Source organism: Pygocentrus nattereri, chromosome 14, assembly GCF_015220715.1.
Source record: "Pygocentrus nattereri isolate fPygNat1 chromosome 14, fPygNat1.pri, whole genome shotgun sequence".
Taxonomy (NCBI): Eukaryota; Metazoa; Chordata; class Actinopteri; order Characiformes; family Serrasalmidae; genus Pygocentrus; species Pygocentrus nattereri.
The window spans coordinates 19,876,313-19,895,000 of record NC_051224.1 but is presented as its reverse complement, the minus strand read 5'-3'; the positions used below and the strand labels follow the sequence as shown (position 1 = coordinate 19,895,000).

Genomic DNA, 18,688 nt, shown 5'->3' with positions numbered 1-18,688 from the left:
TCTAGCATTGAAAGCTTAATGGCCATATTGTACAATTCTAAGAGCTAAGAGTCAGCTCATTAGGCTGTGTGCTGACTAATGGTGGAATACACAAGGACGTCAGATAACAGGTAATACCTCGAAGCTAATAGTAGTAGACCCTGGGATTAGCACACAACACATGTGGTTCATCTGGTCAGATAAGCAGAGCCATTGTCTGGAAAAAGGGGGGAGTTGGTAAACACAGGGAATACCTTAAGCTGACCTTGCAGACGCGCTCACGTCTCGAGCGCATCCTTAAACTTTTATGATGTGGATTAGTGAGATGGCCTAACGCACACATTGGAGGCTGGAGTAAGGAATGAGCGGTCATGCGACTATAAAAAGGGTGTCAGATGAGAAGGGGTCAGAGCTTACTTGGGAGATACATGATGCATGTTCTCTGTTTGTAACCTCTCCAGAATTCTGTAATAAAACCGTTTGTTTCACTTCAGTCTAATCTACTCGTCTCATTTATTTTGCATCAACGAACACGCAGGACTGGTTTCGTCCACAGAACTCACATACACACATTTAAAAGTGAGCTCAAACAGCCATGAACAATTATAAAATAACTTCGCCCTGTACACAACAATGTGCACGAGAGAAAGAGAAATAACTCAGATAGTGCACTCCACCTATTCTAAATTCTTACAGCCATCGATTTTATGAATGGAACTAGTAACAAACAAAATATTGCTACACATACGCAAATCAACAATAGGTTAAAGCATATCAAAGCCGCCCAGTAAACAATAAGTGCACAGTATAAATGAATGTGACTACCGTGCCTTAACAATGCTGGTGATACATCACCCAGACATCGTGGTTATGAATCGTTCGGCTTCGCCTGCAGAAGTAAACTCATGTGACTTTCCCTCAAATGTAATTCGAAGTCGAGCAGGGTAATTCTTTATAGTTTTATATGTAATTTGTTTAAGTCAGAAGTAGCGTAATTAGATAAGTAGATAATTCTCAAAAACGTATCATGGAAACTCATGTCATGATAACGATCCTGTACATGTTGATGGAGCAGGTTTCAACCTGACCCCAGTTATGAAACATTATACATGACCCAGCCACTGTGGATGTGCTGAGCTACTGGAAAACATGACAGCAGATGTGTCTCAAAGTAAAGACTGCAGAAAAAGTGGCTGAGATCTTCTTAGCACTGGAGCACAAAGGCCTCTTTAGTGCTCATGCATGCACATTCAAGATGGCCTTAGCAGCCTGTTCAGCTGTTTATTTTTATATTAAATTTGAAACATTAAATTCAATTTGACACTTTGCATTGCATTCCACTGCATACTCTGGTCACGCAGGATCTCTCCACACGCAACAGTTTGTGTCATTTTCAATCTGTTCTTATGGATATTGTGTATGAATGACTTGAAACAGTGACACAAAACGAGAATTGCAGCATAGTTGGCTTTGAGTTGCAGCTGTACTGCCATATCAGAGAACAGCATAATTGTCCACATCCACTTTTGAGTCGCACATGGCAGAGCATCTCACGGTTTTCTCAAACACCAATGTCTAATTCTTGAGTGACTTCCATTTGATGTAGTAGTTTGGAAACATCTCCAGCTTCACAGTACAAATCTAACCAGGGCGACTCTCGACCCTTCTCTTTATTACTCAGGCCACTTAAGGAATGTCCTTCAGTATGTAGATAAAAGTTGTTAGCCTCATGACAAATTTGCTGCTGATAAGGAAATGGGCAGAATCATGTAGGTCAGTGGCTTTTTACTGCCCTGTTGAGGCTCCACAGCAGAATCAGATTTGCAGGTAAAAATAAAATAATCCTCCTTTGCAGTAAAATAAATCTCTGCTGCTCTGCTGTTCTAACACAGTTTTAACAATAAATGGTCTTAATCTCTGGAGTTAATGTAGAACTGCTTTAAAGGTGAATGTTGAAAATTTAAAGATAAATGGGCTTATTTGAGAAACATCTCATTTGGTTGATATATGCAATTGAGTGTCATCAGCATAACAGTAGAAACTTGTGGAACACCATACTTTTTGTTTGAACAGATGATGCACAGATACTGATCAATAAGGTTAGATCTGAACCAGGAAAGAACTATTCCTGTTAGTCCTACAGGGTTCTAGCAGTATCAGATGCTGCACTGTGATTAAGCCGAAAAGGCAAAGATACATTTCCTTGGTCAGAAAATGATAAGAGATTATTTAGTCTTCCTTAGTGACAAGTCGCTTTACTATGCTGAGGCCTAAATCCAGACTGAAATTTTTCATGCATGTGATTCCTGTGCAAATTTGTTGTGCGTTTTCTCCAAAATCCCTCTAAAAGGGAAGATTTGAGAGAGATCTTTAACTCAATAGCTGGGAGCTAGATTAGGTTTTTTAGTTAGAGGTTTGATTACTGAAATTTAAGAGATTTTGGTATATAGCCAAGGCTAAAGCTAAAAAAGGCTTGTTTATTTCTGGTAACATTTCCTTGAGTAAACCTATGGGAATTGGCTCTAATATACAATTAAAAGTTTTTGTAGAGAAAATAATTTCAACCAGCTCTATTTGTTGAAGTAAGGTATAGAATTCCAGCATCTCTGTAGTAATGTTGTACTTGAGATCTGCATTGGCTTTGTAGGACAGCAAGTTCAAAACTGTAGCATGAATTTTTTGCCTGATAGTTTTCATTTTACTATTGAAAAATATCATGAAGTCATCGTTGCTGTAGGCTGGTGGTATCTGACTTGGCTAATGACTGGGGTCCAGTTAATGAAACGAGCTTGTAGGTGTGGGTTATAGCTGCTTTGACTCGTAAAAACCTCTTAAACATTTCAAATTTGCTTCTCACAAGAAGTGTCTGATGATGTGAACCTTGTCTTGAAAGTCTAATTAATAATCTGTAGAATTCAGCAGCTGTTTGATTTGTAGTTAATTTTTAGGATTGTACTGAATAATGAGGGTTATTCTTATTATTTGCAATCAAAGAGGACAGGTAGGTTGCCTGGGCTGCAGCAAGTGTCCTTCTATAATCAATGAGGCTCCTTCCAGGCGGACTGGAATGCTTCTAGTTTGCTCAGGTTTTCTAGTTTACATTCTAGTTGTCTGACAGTTTTAAAGCTTGAGTATGATCAGTGTACCATGGAGCTTTTTCTGCATTATTCTTTTACTTCTTAGTGCAGCCACATTAACTAAAGAAGCATTTGGTCATAATATCTAATTCAGTGTGTTCAGACAGACAGCTGATAGAAGCTGGTAGATCTGGAGGTTTTTAAAGAATTAGTTGCGGGTGATGTTGTATTGCGCTTGGCGTGATATCGTGGAATACACATTTTTTTGACTAAAGCAGATTTAGTATGACATTGAATAATGATCTGAGATTGCTGTGCTCTGCAGGAGAACCAGGGGGAGAGAAGGTCAAAGAGTTGGAAGATTGTGGCAATACTGAGTGAGCTTTATTATATTTTGAGTGAAACCAGTTAGATATAAATGCCTTATTTAGTGGACCCTGTGGTTTGTAAGTGAGTGTTAAAATCTCTGACAGTTATTACTTTATTTGAAAGCATTATTAAACTTGATAGAAGGTCAGCGTGTTTCTGTAAGTACTTAAAATAGGGCCCTGGTGACCTGTAGATTGTAATGAGTGAAAATGAAGTCTAATTTGTAGCTCAATCACTCATATTAAGAAAAGGAAAAATGAAGAGAAGAGAATTTGTAGTCTGCTTTCTGATTAATGCCTAAAGTATTTATATGAATGGTTGCTCTGCCTCCAACTCAGCTATTTAAATGAGGGCTGTATACATAACTGTATAATCATGATTTTGACGCTCTCTGCGTCACAGATAACTAAAGATTTCATTTACAATGATGGTCTTAGATATCATGTTAGACAGACCTAATTTAGTCCAAATGTACTGTTGTTATGAACTCGTTGAACTAGACTGATATTGATTAGATTAGTAGAACAGACTTTATTTATTTGATTCAGGGAAAACATACAGTCTCAGTTGGGTAGAACCTGTGTGGTCAGGAACTGGTACCAATTTAGTACTGGTTCTCAATACACATTCCTACCCCTAATTGTATGAACCTCTTGTCTAGCAAGAAACAAATGTACACTTTTCACAAATGATGTTGTCACGATTGGCCCCTCCCAGTCCTCCATGTGTGCTTTTGTTTACATTTGGAAAAGTATTGCCGTATGCTATTACACAGATACATAAATAGAAGAAGTGAAGATATTTAATAACATGCAATAAAACGACTATAAAATGTAATGTGCAGTACTAGAATAAATAAAAACACATAAATATAAAGCAGGTGACAATGCAGTGGTGACTAAACACTGTAAACAATAACATATGTTAACAGTTGTATATGCCTGGGTGTATAAACAAAATGACAGTACAATATGCAGTATGTATGGCTGTATAAACAAAGTGGCAGTTCAATATGCAGTATGTATAGATGTAATAACAAAAGTAGCAGTTCAATATGCAGTATGTATGGATGTATAAACAAATTGGCAGTGCAATATGCAGTATGTATATATGTATAAACAAAAGTAGCAGTTCAATATGCAGTATGTATGGATGTATAAACAAAAGTAGTAGTTCAATATGCAGTATGTATGGATGTATAAACAAAAGTAGCATTTCAATATGCAGTATGTATGGATGTATAAACAAAAGTAGCAGTGCAATATGCAGTATGTATGCATGTATAAATAAAGTGGCAGTGCAATATGCAGTGTGTATGGATGTATAAACAATGGAAGTGCAATATGCAGTATGTGTAGATGTATAAACAAAAGTGGCAGTGCAATATGCAGTATGTATGGATGTATAAACAAAGTAGCAGTTCAATTTGCAGTATGTATGCATGTATAAACAAAGTAGCAGTTCAATATGCAGTATGTATGGATGTATAAACAAAGTAGCAGTTCAATTTGCAGTGTGTATAGATGTATAAACAAAGTAGCAGTTCAATATGAGGTATGTATGGATGTATAAACAAAGTAGCAGTTCAATTTGCTGTATGTATGCATGTATAAACAAAGTAGCAGTTCAATTTGCTGTATGTATGCATGTATAAACAAAGTAGCAGTTCAATATGCAGTATGTATGCATGTATAAACAAAGTAGCAGTTGAATATGCAGTATGTATGCATGTATAAACAAAGTAGCAGTTCAATATGCAGTATGTATGCATGTATAAACAAAGTAGCAGTTCAATATGCAGTATGTATGCATGTATAAACAAAGTAGCAGTTCAATATGCCGTATATATGCATGTATAAACAAAGTAGCAGTTCAATATGCAGTATGTATGCATGTATAAACAAAGTAGCAGTTCAATATGCAGTATGTATGCATGTATAAACAAAGTAGCAGTTGAATATGCAGTATGTATGCATGTCTAAACAAAGTAGCAGTTCAATATGCCGTATGTATGCATGTATAAACAAAGTAGCAGTTCAATATGCAGTATGTATGCATGTATAAACAAAGTAGCAGTTCAATATGCAGTATGTATGCATGTATAAACAAAGTAGCAGTTCAATGTGCAGTATGTATGCATGTATAAACAAAGTAGCAGTTCAATATGCAGTATGTATGCATGTATAAACAAAGTAGCAGTTCAATGTGCAGTATGTATGCATGTATAAACAAAGTAGCAGTTGAATGTGCAGTATGTATGCATGTCTAAACAAAGTAGCATTTCAATGTGCAGTATGTATGCATGTATAAACAAAGTAGCAGTTGAATATGCAGTATGTATGCATGTATAAACAAAGTAGCAGTTGAATATGCAGTATGTATGCATGTCTAAACAAAGTAGCAGTTCAATATGCCGTATGTATGCATGTATAAACAAAGTAGCAGTTCAATATGCAGTATGTATGCATGTATAAACAAAGTAGCAGTTGAATATGCAGTATGTATGCATGTCTAAACAAAGTAGCAGTTCAATATGCCGTATGTATGCATGTATAAACAAAGTAGCAGTTCAATATGCAGTATGTATGCATGTATAAACAAAGTAGCAGTTCAATATGCAGTATGTATGCATGTATAAACAAAGTAGCAGTTGAATATGCAGTATGTATGCATGTCTAAACAAAGTAGCAGTTCAATATGCAGTATGTATGCATGTATAAACAAAGTAGCAGTTCAATATGCAGTATGTATGCATGTATAAACAAAGTAGCAGTTCAATATGCAGTATGTATGCATGTATAAACAAAGTAGCAGTTCAATGTGCAGTATGTATGCATGTATAAACAAAGTAGCAGTTCAATTTGCAGTGTGTATAGATGTATAAACAAAGTAGCAGTTCAATATGCAGTGTGTATGCATGTATAAACAAAGTAGCAGTTCAATATGCAGTATGTATGCATGTATAAACAAAGTAGCAGTTCAATTTGCAGTGTGTATAGATGTATAAACAAAGTAGTAGTTCAATATGCAGTATGTATGGATGTATAAACACAGTGGCAGTGCATAGTAAAGAGTAGCGAGATATAATGTCCAGCTGGTTCCCAGTGAGCCTGTTGACGGTGGCTCAGTATACAGTAATGTCCCAGCACAGTGATGAGGTGTAGCACAGTGCAGGAGCAACACTCCTGCCCAGTGAATTCAGGTATTTTTCTGTGCAGTGATAACGTGTGGTCTTTGGTCTGTGCAGGACTCCATGGGCTCGTGTGCGGAAGCAGTACTTCAGCTCCGGAGTGAATAAGCGCTCACTGGACTGCATCGAGAAAGCGGCTTTCTTTGTCAGCCTGGATGAGCAGGAGGAGGGCATGAAGGGGGATGACCCGGAGGGAAACCTCGACTGCTATGCTAAAGCCCTCCTGCACGGCAAGTGCTATGACAGGTCAGAAAAACACAAAACAGATGGGGTGTATGATGTATTTATGAATGTCTTGTTAAATAACAAATATGTATTAATAATAAAGCTCAGTAATAAACAGGGTTGACATCTGTGCATGACCTTTAAATATAATCAAATAGCACTGTACAAAAGTTAAATACATTTTTTCCAGTCAAAACAGCCAGGAAGCATGTTTTTCATTTTTCAGGAGATTTTCTGACAAGATTAGATATAAGATAATCCACTTATGACTTTCTCTTTCCTTACATAAAGGGTTGAAAAAAACATGAGTTTTTAAACTGGAGTTCAAAAACTTTTAAACAACGCACAGGAAATGAGACTCCCGTTAGAAAAACAGCACTTAAAGCTTTCATCTTTGAGAGAAGAGAAAATCAATCTCAGATCAATACAACCCCAGAGTCCAGACAAGTTCTGGAAGTCACAGTCAGTGAAGAAACTGAAGATGAAGAGGCTGGATATTACAACACACATCTCAAAACAATGATCCTAAACACACATCAAAATAAAAAACAATTTTTGTTAATGTAAGACTATAATATTATATTATATAATATAATATTTCTGGACTTGAGAAGGAAAAGTGGAAAATACAAGAATATTTGTCAGCTGTAACCTCAGTTCTTGCTAAAAGTTATGCTCATGCAACATTTTATGTTATATATTTTTACAATACGTTAAATGTAAAGGTGTTATTAACTTCTTTTCTCTGACAAAAATCAACAAATTTTAAAATTTGAGCAGTGGTGCACAAATTTTTGCCTACAGCTGCATCTGGTCATTCTCACTGAAACACACTCTGCATTTTTACATACTGTTATCTACAATAAAAAAATCTAAGACCTGGTAGAAAAACAAAACTGTCACCATCAGATAAACAGCACTTAAAGCTAAAGAATGCAGATCTAAATTTCACTGAATATGTTTGGACATGTTCCTTAGACTGTGAGAAGCAGGAAATGCAACCAATTTCTTCCAGCTTTAGTGGTGATGGTACAGCTATATCTGCTCTTGTGAACTCATTTCTGTAGTGATATACCCCTGTTCCTCACAAAATGACAGTAAGTAAAATCTCAAGTGAAATGTAGTTATGTTATAACTGCAGTTTGGGGAGAGGCACATCCTGAGGCCCCTCCTTCTTCCAATCTACCGCCCCATAAATTCACATCCTCACCTTCAGTTCCTGTGACAAACGATCTGCCACCCCATCACCTCCCTGTTCCTCAGTCCTACATCAGTCCTGCTACAGCTGTGAGGGGGTCTGGCCTTCTAGCTACAGGCAGAAGCTGCCCAGAACTCCAGACCAAGTTCTCAGAGTTCTCCCCCTCCCTCAGTCAGTCTTCCCTCATACTACCACAATAAAAGGCTGTGATTTATTAATTCTCTTGAACTTTTAACTGACATACATACAAAGAATGTGTTCAGTGACCAACTTGTGTAAGTATAAACTAGGAAAAAAGTAGGAATTATAAATGAAGTATAAATCAGAATTTGATGCTTGCAACACATTTAGAAAAACAGGGATAGAGCCATGTTTACCACTGTGTTAGATCACCTTTCCTATCAGTTACATTTTTTTAAATGTTTGGGAAATGAAGGTACAAATTATTGGAGTTTTGCAAATTTCATTTTTGCCCATTCTTGCTTGATACAAGACTTCTGCTTCTCATTAGTTATGGTCATCACTGTCTTATTTTCCTGTCTACGGTGTGCTATACATTTTCTATAGGAGACAACATAGAAGGCCAATAGCGCATGCACTCTATGCTTATGAATCCACTCTGTTGTAGCATATGCAGAATACGGGCTTTCCACTGTCTTTTGGACCATCTGAGATGAGCTTGGACCCAGAGAACTCGGCTGTGTTTTTGCATAGAATGCAGTATGGCTTTCTCTATGCATAATACAGAATGCAATATGGCTTTCTCATTTACGGCATTTGGCAGACGCTCTTATCCAGAGCAACTTACAATTTGATTATTTTTACACAGGTAGGCGAAGGTGGTGTTAGGAGTCTTGCCCAAGGACCCTTATTGGTATCGTGTAGGGTGTGTGCAAAGGTGGGGATTGAACCCCTGTCTACAGCGTAGAAGGCAGAGATGTTACCCACTTCACTAACCAACCACCCCATCTCAATGCATAGTAGAGTTTCAAGCTGCATTTCTAGAGCAGGTGCAGACTGTGTTAAGTGAGAACAGTTTTCTGAAGTACTCCCAAGCCCACATGGCTATTTTTAACACAGCAGTTTGTAGATTTCTCATGCAATGCCATCTGAGGGTTTGAAGGTCATTCAAGTGGTTTTCCGACCTTGGCCTACAGGGACTGTGATTTCTCCGTATTCCCTGATCTTTTCCCTTTGTATGTTGTGTACAATAGTTGGTAAAAGACTTATATTTTTTGCAATTTTGTGTTGAGAAATGTTCTTTTTAACCTGTTTCACAATTCTCTCATGAAGTATGGCACAAAGGGGTGAACTGTGGTCCATTTTTGCTTGCAAAGTCTGAGCCTGTGGTGTAACCCCCTTTTATACCCTCAGGTGTCTCTCCAGTTCACTCCAGTTGTACTTTTCTATTGTACTCTTATAGTACCACAGGAGTACCTCACTAAACCACAAGACTAAGGGGTAGTAACTAGCAAACATAGTTCTGTTAGCAAAAAATTAGATCTGTGAAGAACTGTAGTAGAGAATCTCCCCCTAAATTACAACTGTAAAGGCTGGTGTAACCTTTGATGTGATTGGTCAGCACAGAAGAAGTGCTCATGACTTATGCTAGGGTGGCACTGTGGACTTGTTTGGTCATAGCTGACTGAATTTCAGGGGATGTCTGAATTTTAGCTTGAATGGCTGCTGTTTGCTGCGCAGTTTGAAGGGGGAAGGGATGCCCAGGTAGCTGCCTCAACTGTGAGGCCAGACGACTGGTTGCAAAATTTGAATATGAAGCCAACTTCAGCCTTGTGAAGTTTCATGCCTCCATATTTTTGAGTGCTGTTATTTCATTTTCCTGAGTAGAAGGATGTCTGGGGAATGGGGCCTATATCTGCTTCCTTGATTAAAGGCAATTCTTTCAATTCAGTCGAATATTTCTGCTCTTTATAACATTAGGATTGTGTCCAACACACACTGTGATTTTCTGTCATAATATGGTGTAATCTGGCTCAGTACAGCTCGCCTCCACCTCGCCCCTTTTGCTTTTCACTTTCTGCCTCCATCTGGATTTGTCCACATGTCATCGGAATCACGTTTCTTCAAATGATCTGTTGGAACACTGTTGGTCAGGGCTGTGTTCAGCCTTGACAACACATAGCAAAACACGGATTTAGAAGGTAATGGTGGAATGGATTGTGTGTGCTGCCTTTTAAATACAGCAGGGTTTATGTACACATCACGGCTAACTGGGTAACATTCTGACACACCCACCAAGCCTTTTGTTGAATTTTGCACCTTTTTAACGAAACGTTGTTGAACCTGGTCAACATTTTGAGACTGAACGTGCCCGAGGACGTATGTTCTGGAACTGGAGGAAGTTACAGAGAGATTAAATTTGTTGTGCCCGACCAGCAGAACTGTGTCTTTTTTAAAATCAAGATAAGCAAATATGTGCAGAGGTTTATCACATTCTAAACTTGTGCAGCATCTGTTCCCCGCAGTGCGCTTATGTTTCCTTGTGAATTCCATTGTTAGGATCTTTCATCATCTTGGACTTACCTAACGTGTTCAGCCTTGGCTAGTGATGAAAGAAGCTCAGAATTCAGATTTGAACCCTTTAGTCTCTGCACCAAAGGCAGCTGTTTCTGCCTTTCAGTCTACTCTTCCCCTTTAACAAGTTATCTTTCCTAGCTTCAGTGGCCTAGCCTAGTGCTTTCTACTGATGTTAGCACAGTGAAATAAAACACAGCAGTAGGACAGTACTGAGTGAATACCAGGTTGCTGGGCTAAATGCAGAGACATGACTCTAGTACTGTAGAACAAACGTTAGTACAGTATACTTTTTTTAATTTCCAGCTGTTTTTGTTAGTGTTTTGTGGTGTGTAGATGTCAGGCTGTTGGCTGTCTCTAAGCCTGTGTGTAGCTTTTCTTCTGTGTTTCCTAGTTTGATAATCTAATCAGCACAGTATGGAAAAAGAAGCCGTCTCACGAGTCCGCACCAGCACAGAACAGCATATAACAGCACAGTGCTGTGAGGCGACAGCGCTACCCACCGCACCCCCGTGCTGCCCTAAACCCAGAAATAGAAAAACAGAAATGTTTGGCTCTACGGTGTGAAGAGACCCAAGAGAATCTACAGTCTGAAACCACAGTGGAAATCTGAGATATTTTTTGTTTAAACCCAGAAAAACACACACACATTTTCTAAGCTGCATCTCCCTCAGGGTCGCCAGGGGGTGCTGGAGCCTATCCCAGCTGTTATCGGGCGGAAGGCAGGATACACCCTGGACAGGTCGCCAGTCCATCGCAGGGCAGACAAACAGACAGACAGACACAGACAATCACACACACACTCACACCTAGGGGCAATTTAGCATGTCCAGTTAGCCTAACTGCATGTCTTTGGACTGTGGGAGGAACCCGGAGGAAACCCACTCTGACACAGGGAGAACATGCAAACTCCACACAGAGCCCTCCTTGCTGTGAGGTGACAGCGCTACCCTAAACTTAGAAATAAAAAAACAGAAATGTTTAGGATTTTGAAAAGCTGAATTATTTTTAGATCACTATTCAAATTTAAGGAAGATATGACACTGATCATGTAATACCTTTGAACCAAAAAAGGTCTGACTTTTTAGTTTTTTATCTTTTCCACTGATTCCAGCTCATGTTCAGACCAGAGGCTTTTGCACTTACATGTAGGGTCAAGCATGGGTGCACAGTGTCACTTAAGCAAAACGGTGACATCATATACATCGAAAATCTGAAATTCATGCTCAAATTCATGCAAACTGTTATGCTGACAGTGTAATTTGTAATGGTAAACCTCATATTGAATTAGAATGCAAGTAGAAGCATTTTTATGAAGGGCCTTCAGCTTTTAGACCCCAGTGTACATACAGGCCTGTATACATCGGCTGTTATGCTGTGGAGGGCTTCTTGCTGGTATAGCTGGGGGTGCACTTAGAAGGAAGGGTTACTACAAATCAATTATTCTGACTCATCATTTTTGTCCTAAGATGCAACATTTCTATTCTAAATGGGGAGGTCTCTTCCAGGATCTCCATCCTCAGGGAATGAGGGGTTACTGAATGGTTTGATTAAATGCCTATGTGAGGCTTTGGACCAATTAGAGAGTATCTTTTGGCAAAATAATAATAATGATAAGAAGAAGAATTTTTATTTATATAGCACTTCATGTCAGTGGCAGCTCAAAGTGCTTTACAGATGGTGATAAAGTTAAACAGTAATATAAGAAATTATTAGTATTAATGTAGAATCATATAAGAAAAAAAACAGATCAAATTAAAAGTTAAACACCATGAGATGTTTTAATGATGTGCTGAGTTAAAGAGATAAGTTTTAAGATGCTTCTTAAAAGTGAGCTCTGAGCTTGACTGCCTAATAAAAGGTGAATTGAGTAGCAGAGAGAAGCAGGATAACTGAATGAGTCTCTCCATGTTTTCTGTATTTTACAGAGGGTATTTTTAGAAGGCCACTATCTGAAGATCTAAGATGCTGGAACATAAACAGACAGACACTCTGTGATGTAAGCAGTGCTTTAAGGTCATTTACAGCCTTAAAAACTAGTAGCAGAATTTTCAAATCCTTCCTGAACGATGCAGGAAGCCAGTGCAGCTTTTTTAAAAAAGGAGTGACCTGATCTCTCTGTTTAGTTTTTGTTAGGATGCTGATGTATTTTGTACGAGTCGCATAGCATGTATTGTTTTCTTAGGAAGTTTAGTAAGAAGATCATTACAGTACTTGTAACAAATACAAGAAAGTTTCTCTGCATCGCTCAGAGATAGAAAAGAAAATGATAGAAAGCTGCAGTAGTGACTGTGTTTACATGCAGGATTAAGCAGACCTCAGAGATTTTCCATCCTTCCAGTACAGTTCTTGTAGAATCTACACTAGAGATCAAAATTAGAGAACAATTCAAGAACACTTGATTTTTTCAGAAATAATGCAATCTTCATTGGTCAACATTTGAAGGATTTTTTGTTAGGGGTATACCAAGCCACTAGAACAGCGTTTACAAAATAACCAAAGTACTTCAACAAAAAATCTTTATTTTGCAAAAAACACAATGATCAAAATTAGAGAACAACAATGACTGTAGCACAGAGAAAGATTACAATAAAATTTTCTGAAGGTTACAACAGTCACCAGTCAGGAGGAGGAAATGTCATGGTTTGGGGAATGTTTTCAGCAGCAGGAAGGCCTCTCATACAGCTACACGGCAGAGTGAATGCAAGTGTTTATCAGAACCTTCTTCAACAACATGTGGTTCCTTCCTTGCGTTTGTCACTCAATCAGCCAGCAATTTTCATGGACAATGCCCCCTGCATGACAATCCCCCCTGTCACACAGCAAAACGGGTAAAGCAGTTCCTTGAAATTGAAAACATTGAAACAATGAAATGGCCAGCTCAGAGTCCTGATCTAAACCCAATAGAAAACCTCTGGAAAATCCTTGGTGACAAAGTTATGGCCAAGAAACCCACTACAGTCACCGAACTGTGGAAGAAACTGCAAGAAGAGCGGACCAAAATCACACCAGAGCAGTGTGAGAGACTAGTGATGTCCTGTGGCCGCAGATGTGCTGAAGTCATTCAAAGCAAAGGCCTGTACACTTCCTACTGACTAGTTCTGGCCACGCAAGCTGATTGGTTGAGAAGCATTCTAACTGTGCTTTTATTTTGCTGTAACATCACAGGTTTTTCACAAACACTGTATCACTCCATTGAGACGCTGTTGCTAAGCAACAAATTTGACAGCTGTAGGAGACGCTCAAGCCATTTGAACGTTTTTACTTCTTACGTTGCCACTAACAGAAAATGGACACTTTTAAGATTATATTTGGCTGATTGATTGATGATTATTGATTATAATTTGGTTGAAGATGGTCAGGCTCTTCTTTCTTTCTCTTTGTCTTTCTTTCTTTTTCTCTTTCTCTCTTTCTATTTTTCTCTCTGTCTGTCTTTCTCTCTCTCTATCACTGTCTTTCTCTCTATCCCTGGATTTGTTCGTTTCTTTCTTTCTCCTTCTTTCTCTCTTTCTCTCTATCTTTCTCTCTCTGTCTTTCCTTCTGTCTTCCTCTCTCTATATTTTTCTGCTCTTGCTCTCTCTATAATTATTTCTCTCTCTATTTAGATTCTCCCTCTCTCTCCCACTCTCTCTCTCTCTCTCTCTCTCTCTCTCTCTCTCTCTCGATATTCCATTGTTTTTGTTTTCTGTGGCACAGCCCTGGAAAATTCAGCCACAATACAAACTTCATGGTCAAAATGACAGGAACATGTACAGTATATCCAAGTCTAACCTTTAATATTAGAATTATGCTTTAAATAGCAAAATAATCAAAACATTAAATAATTCAGGGTAACTCTGCTCCTGGTGCTGAAGTGTTTATATTATCAATGACTGCAAATTTCTGTTACCTGTTCAAGAAGTGTTACAGTTCAGAACTGACCATCATATCAGTCAGTACATCTCAGTTTTGGAGTGTCCAGTGCAGGGATTAATCCTAGTCCTGACAACTTCAGAAGTCAACCCCCTGTAGCGGGGTACGGTCACATCGTTTCTAGAAGAGAATTTTAGTGATTGGGGTCATTGGGGTCAGGTATGACTGTGGTAACTAGCATTATTGGAGTCATTTGGGTGACTGATATGATTGGGTCATTGGGATCAGGGGCATGACCTGAGGTCATTGGGTTTAGTCATTTGGGTAAATGTTATCAGATACCAGACCATCATGGATGGAGCGGTTTTCAACCAATTGGATTGTATGGTTGGAACTGACTGTTGTATAAAGCTACTTATTTTGCAGCAATAATTAATAATTTCTCTCTGTCTCTGTCAGGTGGTTCGATAAGTCCTTCTCTGTGGTGGTCTTTAAGAATGGCAAAACAGGCCTGAATGCTGAACACTCCTGGGCTGATGCTCCTACAGTGGCTCATTTATGGGAGGTAAGAGTGAAAATAAAATATAATAATACATAATAATATTACTACTACTACTAATAATAATAATAATAATAATAATAATAATAATAATAATAATAATAATAAAAATGCAAATAAATAATAGTAATAAATAATATTAAACAATACAAACAAAACCAACACCTCACTCACTCACTAAAATGAAAATTGCATGGCCATTTTACTGAACCTTTGGGCCATTTACCCCTTGTTCAGAGTGCAGTTCACATCACTATGGAAATTCTGATTAATATATAAAAAATATATATATAATTTTTTTAACTCAATGTGTCAAATAGCCGCTTTTTGCCTGAGGATTAAAAGGTTAATTAAACTCCTTTACTGTGTGGATGTCATGATTGGCCCCTCCCAGTCCTGTCCATGTGTTCGTGTTGCGTTTTGGTTTAGCCCGTGTGTTTTTGTTTTGGTTTTTAGTCCAGCCCCTTGTTTGGTTACTCCACCCCTGATCATCTGCACCTTTGTTTCCAACTGTCCCTCATTTACCCTTATGTATTTAAGCCCTGTGTTTCCCCAGTCTGGCTGCTGGTCTTTGTACTGTTTGAAGTGTTTGATATTGTTTGGTGTTTGTTTCTTCTGGCCACTATTGCTTGTTGATCCTGTTCATTTTGTCATGTCTGTCCCTCCCTGTGTTGGCTCTTTGACAATGGACCGTTGTGACTATGACCCTGGATTTGCCCATAATAAAAGTCGCTTATCTCAGCGTATGTGTCCGCCTCCTCGTTCCACATCACAGTGGATGTTTAATGTGGTGGTTGAATTCATTTCGCTTGACCTTTTCTTCATGTCTGATGTGGTGGAATGTGTGACTGAGCACTGTATGTGTGTGCATGTGGATGGATCATCCCACTGATGTGTTTATGGTAGGCGAAGTGGAAAATCTTTAATTTTTTTTTCCTCTGAAGTAGCTTCATCGCAGCTGTAGTTATATGTAGACTGCAGCCTTTTTATCTTGTTATTAATCTTAAAATACACTATATTGCCCAAAGGATTCACTCACCCATCCAAATAATTGAATTCAGGTGTGCCAGCCTTTTGTTGCCCCGTCCCAACTTTTTTGAAATGTCTTATTGGCATCAAATTCAAAATAAGCATTTTTTTTTTCCCGAAAACAATAAAATTTCTCAGTTTCAACATTTCATTTGTTGTCCTTGAATGAAATGTAGAGTTGAATGAAATGTAGAGTTGAATGGAATGTAGAGTTGAAATGATTTGCACATCATTGCATTTTTTTTTTTTCACAATTTTTTTGGTTATGGGGTAGATCTACTACGAAGTATCTACTGTGAGTTCTGAGTAATATTCAGTGTCTAGTATGATTTATTCTGTATCTAATACAATTTAATTTGTATCAACATAGCAGTGTAGCAATATTCAGTACCTAATATAGGTTGTGTAGTCCCTACTATGAATTATTCAGTGTCTACTGTGGATTATTCAGTATCTATACTATAGCTATACTGTTTAAAGCCAGCCTTAAGTGTTTAAGTGGTCCTGACTTTTCTTTCTTTCTTTTCTTTCTCCCCCTATCAGTTTACTCTGGCCACTGATGCCTTTCAGCTTGGTTATGACATCGATGGAAACTGCAGAGGTGAAGTGGAGCACTCTCTACCTCCCCCTCAACGGCTGACCTGGGACATACCACCTGAGGTCAGATACACAAACCGCTCGCACACCTACACATGCTCTCACACATACAGCAGAGCATGATTGCATGCACACACACATACATACACGCTGTTTCTACAGAATGTGAGGATGTGAGGTAATGAATAGAAGAGATATATATGTAAGTATATGTAAAGACGGGGTTACATGTGTTATGTATAAAAATATGTTTCATATATATTAGATATATACTTACTGAGCTTTTATTAGGACCACTGTACTAATACTGGGTACAGTGTCCCTTTGACCTCAATTCTTCTAGCATGGATTCCACACAAGATTTTTTTGGTTGCACTTTAATGCTGCGACTCCTGCATTCCAAGATGCTTTTATTTTTCTCACCCCAATTGTACAGACTGGTTATCTGAGTTAGTATAGCCTTTCGATCATTCTCTTTTGACCTCTCTCATCAACAAGGGATTTTTCTGTGTGCAGTACTGCTGCTAAGTAAATTCTAGAGACTCAACACTGAAGCTTCTGACCTGTATCTGCATGATTTGCACTGCTCTGCTGCCACATGATTGGTTAATTAGGTAATTGCATAAACAGTGAAAGTGTTCCTAATAAAGTGCTCGGTTAGTATATGAATGTACTTATATGTAATAGCAGTTCATCCCACACACACACAGACAGACAGACACACACACACACACACACACACACACACACACACACACACACACACATCATCTAAGCCGCTTATCCTTCTGGGTTGCTGGGGGAGCTGGAGCCTATCCCAGCTGTCATTGGGCGGAACGCAGCATACACCCTGGACAGGTTATATGTAATAATATGTCCCAAATATACGTACTGTATATGAAAACAGTACAAAGATATGTAGTCTTTCACATTCATTATTTCTGGTGGTGTTCCTGGCTGCCATGGTAGCTCAGCACTCTCCTGTTGTTCATTTGTCTGCATTACTTTTCATGTATTATGTGCATGTTTTAAGTCAGGATGTGCTCATGAATGTTAATGTGTGCATACCTACTAGCTTGATCCCCAAATTTCTAAGTCATTGGAAGTATTTTCTGGAACCAAACAAGCGGCCAGTGAAAAACCGCATAACACTGCTGACATTCAGTTGAAGCAAAGGAAAAAGACGAAGAGCCCTGGGGCCTTAAACTAGAGACTAGAGACATTGTGAAATGTTCAAAAACCTGTTAAATGTTTTTAAACAGATGATGTAATTATGCTTTGGTGTAAAGCAGCATTCAGGAAAGGCTTAATCCTTTGTAAGCAAGGCTGGGTTGTTGCTCACCACTCAAAAAATGAGTCAGTGAATAATTCACCAGTTTAACAACATCCAACAGTGAGTGACTGCAAGGATTTTAGACACGGTTAATTATTTATCAGTGTACATACAAACACATGGCCTTGTGCAAAAGATGGGGCACCCAAGGTCAAAAGACTTGATTTTCTATGTGAAAATAAATTAATACATCATCCACAGGACTTTTATAAGCAACTCTGATCTCAGCCTTAGAGAGTTTTGCTTTTCCAGTTTTTACAAATGAAATGTGGAGCTTTTGTAAAGACAGAACATTTTTCTCATGAAATTGCAGTGAGAAGCCCACATACATGCACATTCTTACACATTTACATCATACATTCACAAGAATGCACACACACACACGCACCCCTATAAAAAATTTTTCTGTGAGTTTGCAGCCCAAACATTCCACACTGTATTCTGGTGGGGATTTTACAACGGAAAGCACCCAAGATCTCGAACGCACCCACACACACACTTAAATGCTTGCACACATACATTAGCGTTTCCTCTTTTAGTGTATAAATGCCATCCATCAGTCTCTGAGCATCACTGGCATCTGCTGTTTATAAAAATTAGCAATGTATACAAAACACAGTCACGTCAGGCTTTTGTGGATGACGTTACTGCAGCAACCGCCCCTGAATTTTTCTCAAAAAATGTATTCCACGTATTGTAGACAAGGTTTAAAGCAAATGTTTACATGACACAAATCATGATTCCT

The 18,688-nt window shown here is 38.4% G+C and overlaps 1 protein-coding gene across 9 annotated transcripts in view; it reads left to right on the top strand.

Moving 5' to 3' along the window:
* The window catches only part of cpt1a2b (carnitine palmitoyltransferase 1A2b), an 84,231-nt gene that overhangs the window by 27,614 nt on the left and 37,929 nt on the right, over nucleotides 1-18,688 (top strand). For all 9 annotated transcript variants that reach the window (XM_017697455.2, XM_017697454.2, XM_017697452.2 and 6 more), the window contains 3 exons: nucleotides 6,673-6,861; nucleotides 14,885-14,990; nucleotides 16,557-16,673. In XM_017697455.2, coding sequence (XP_017552944.1) covers nucleotides 6,673-6,861; nucleotides 14,885-14,990; nucleotides 16,557-16,673 — 412 coding nt within the window. The remainder of the gene's footprint in view (nucleotides 1-6,672; nucleotides 6,862-14,884; nucleotides 14,991-16,556; nucleotides 16,674-18,688) is intronic.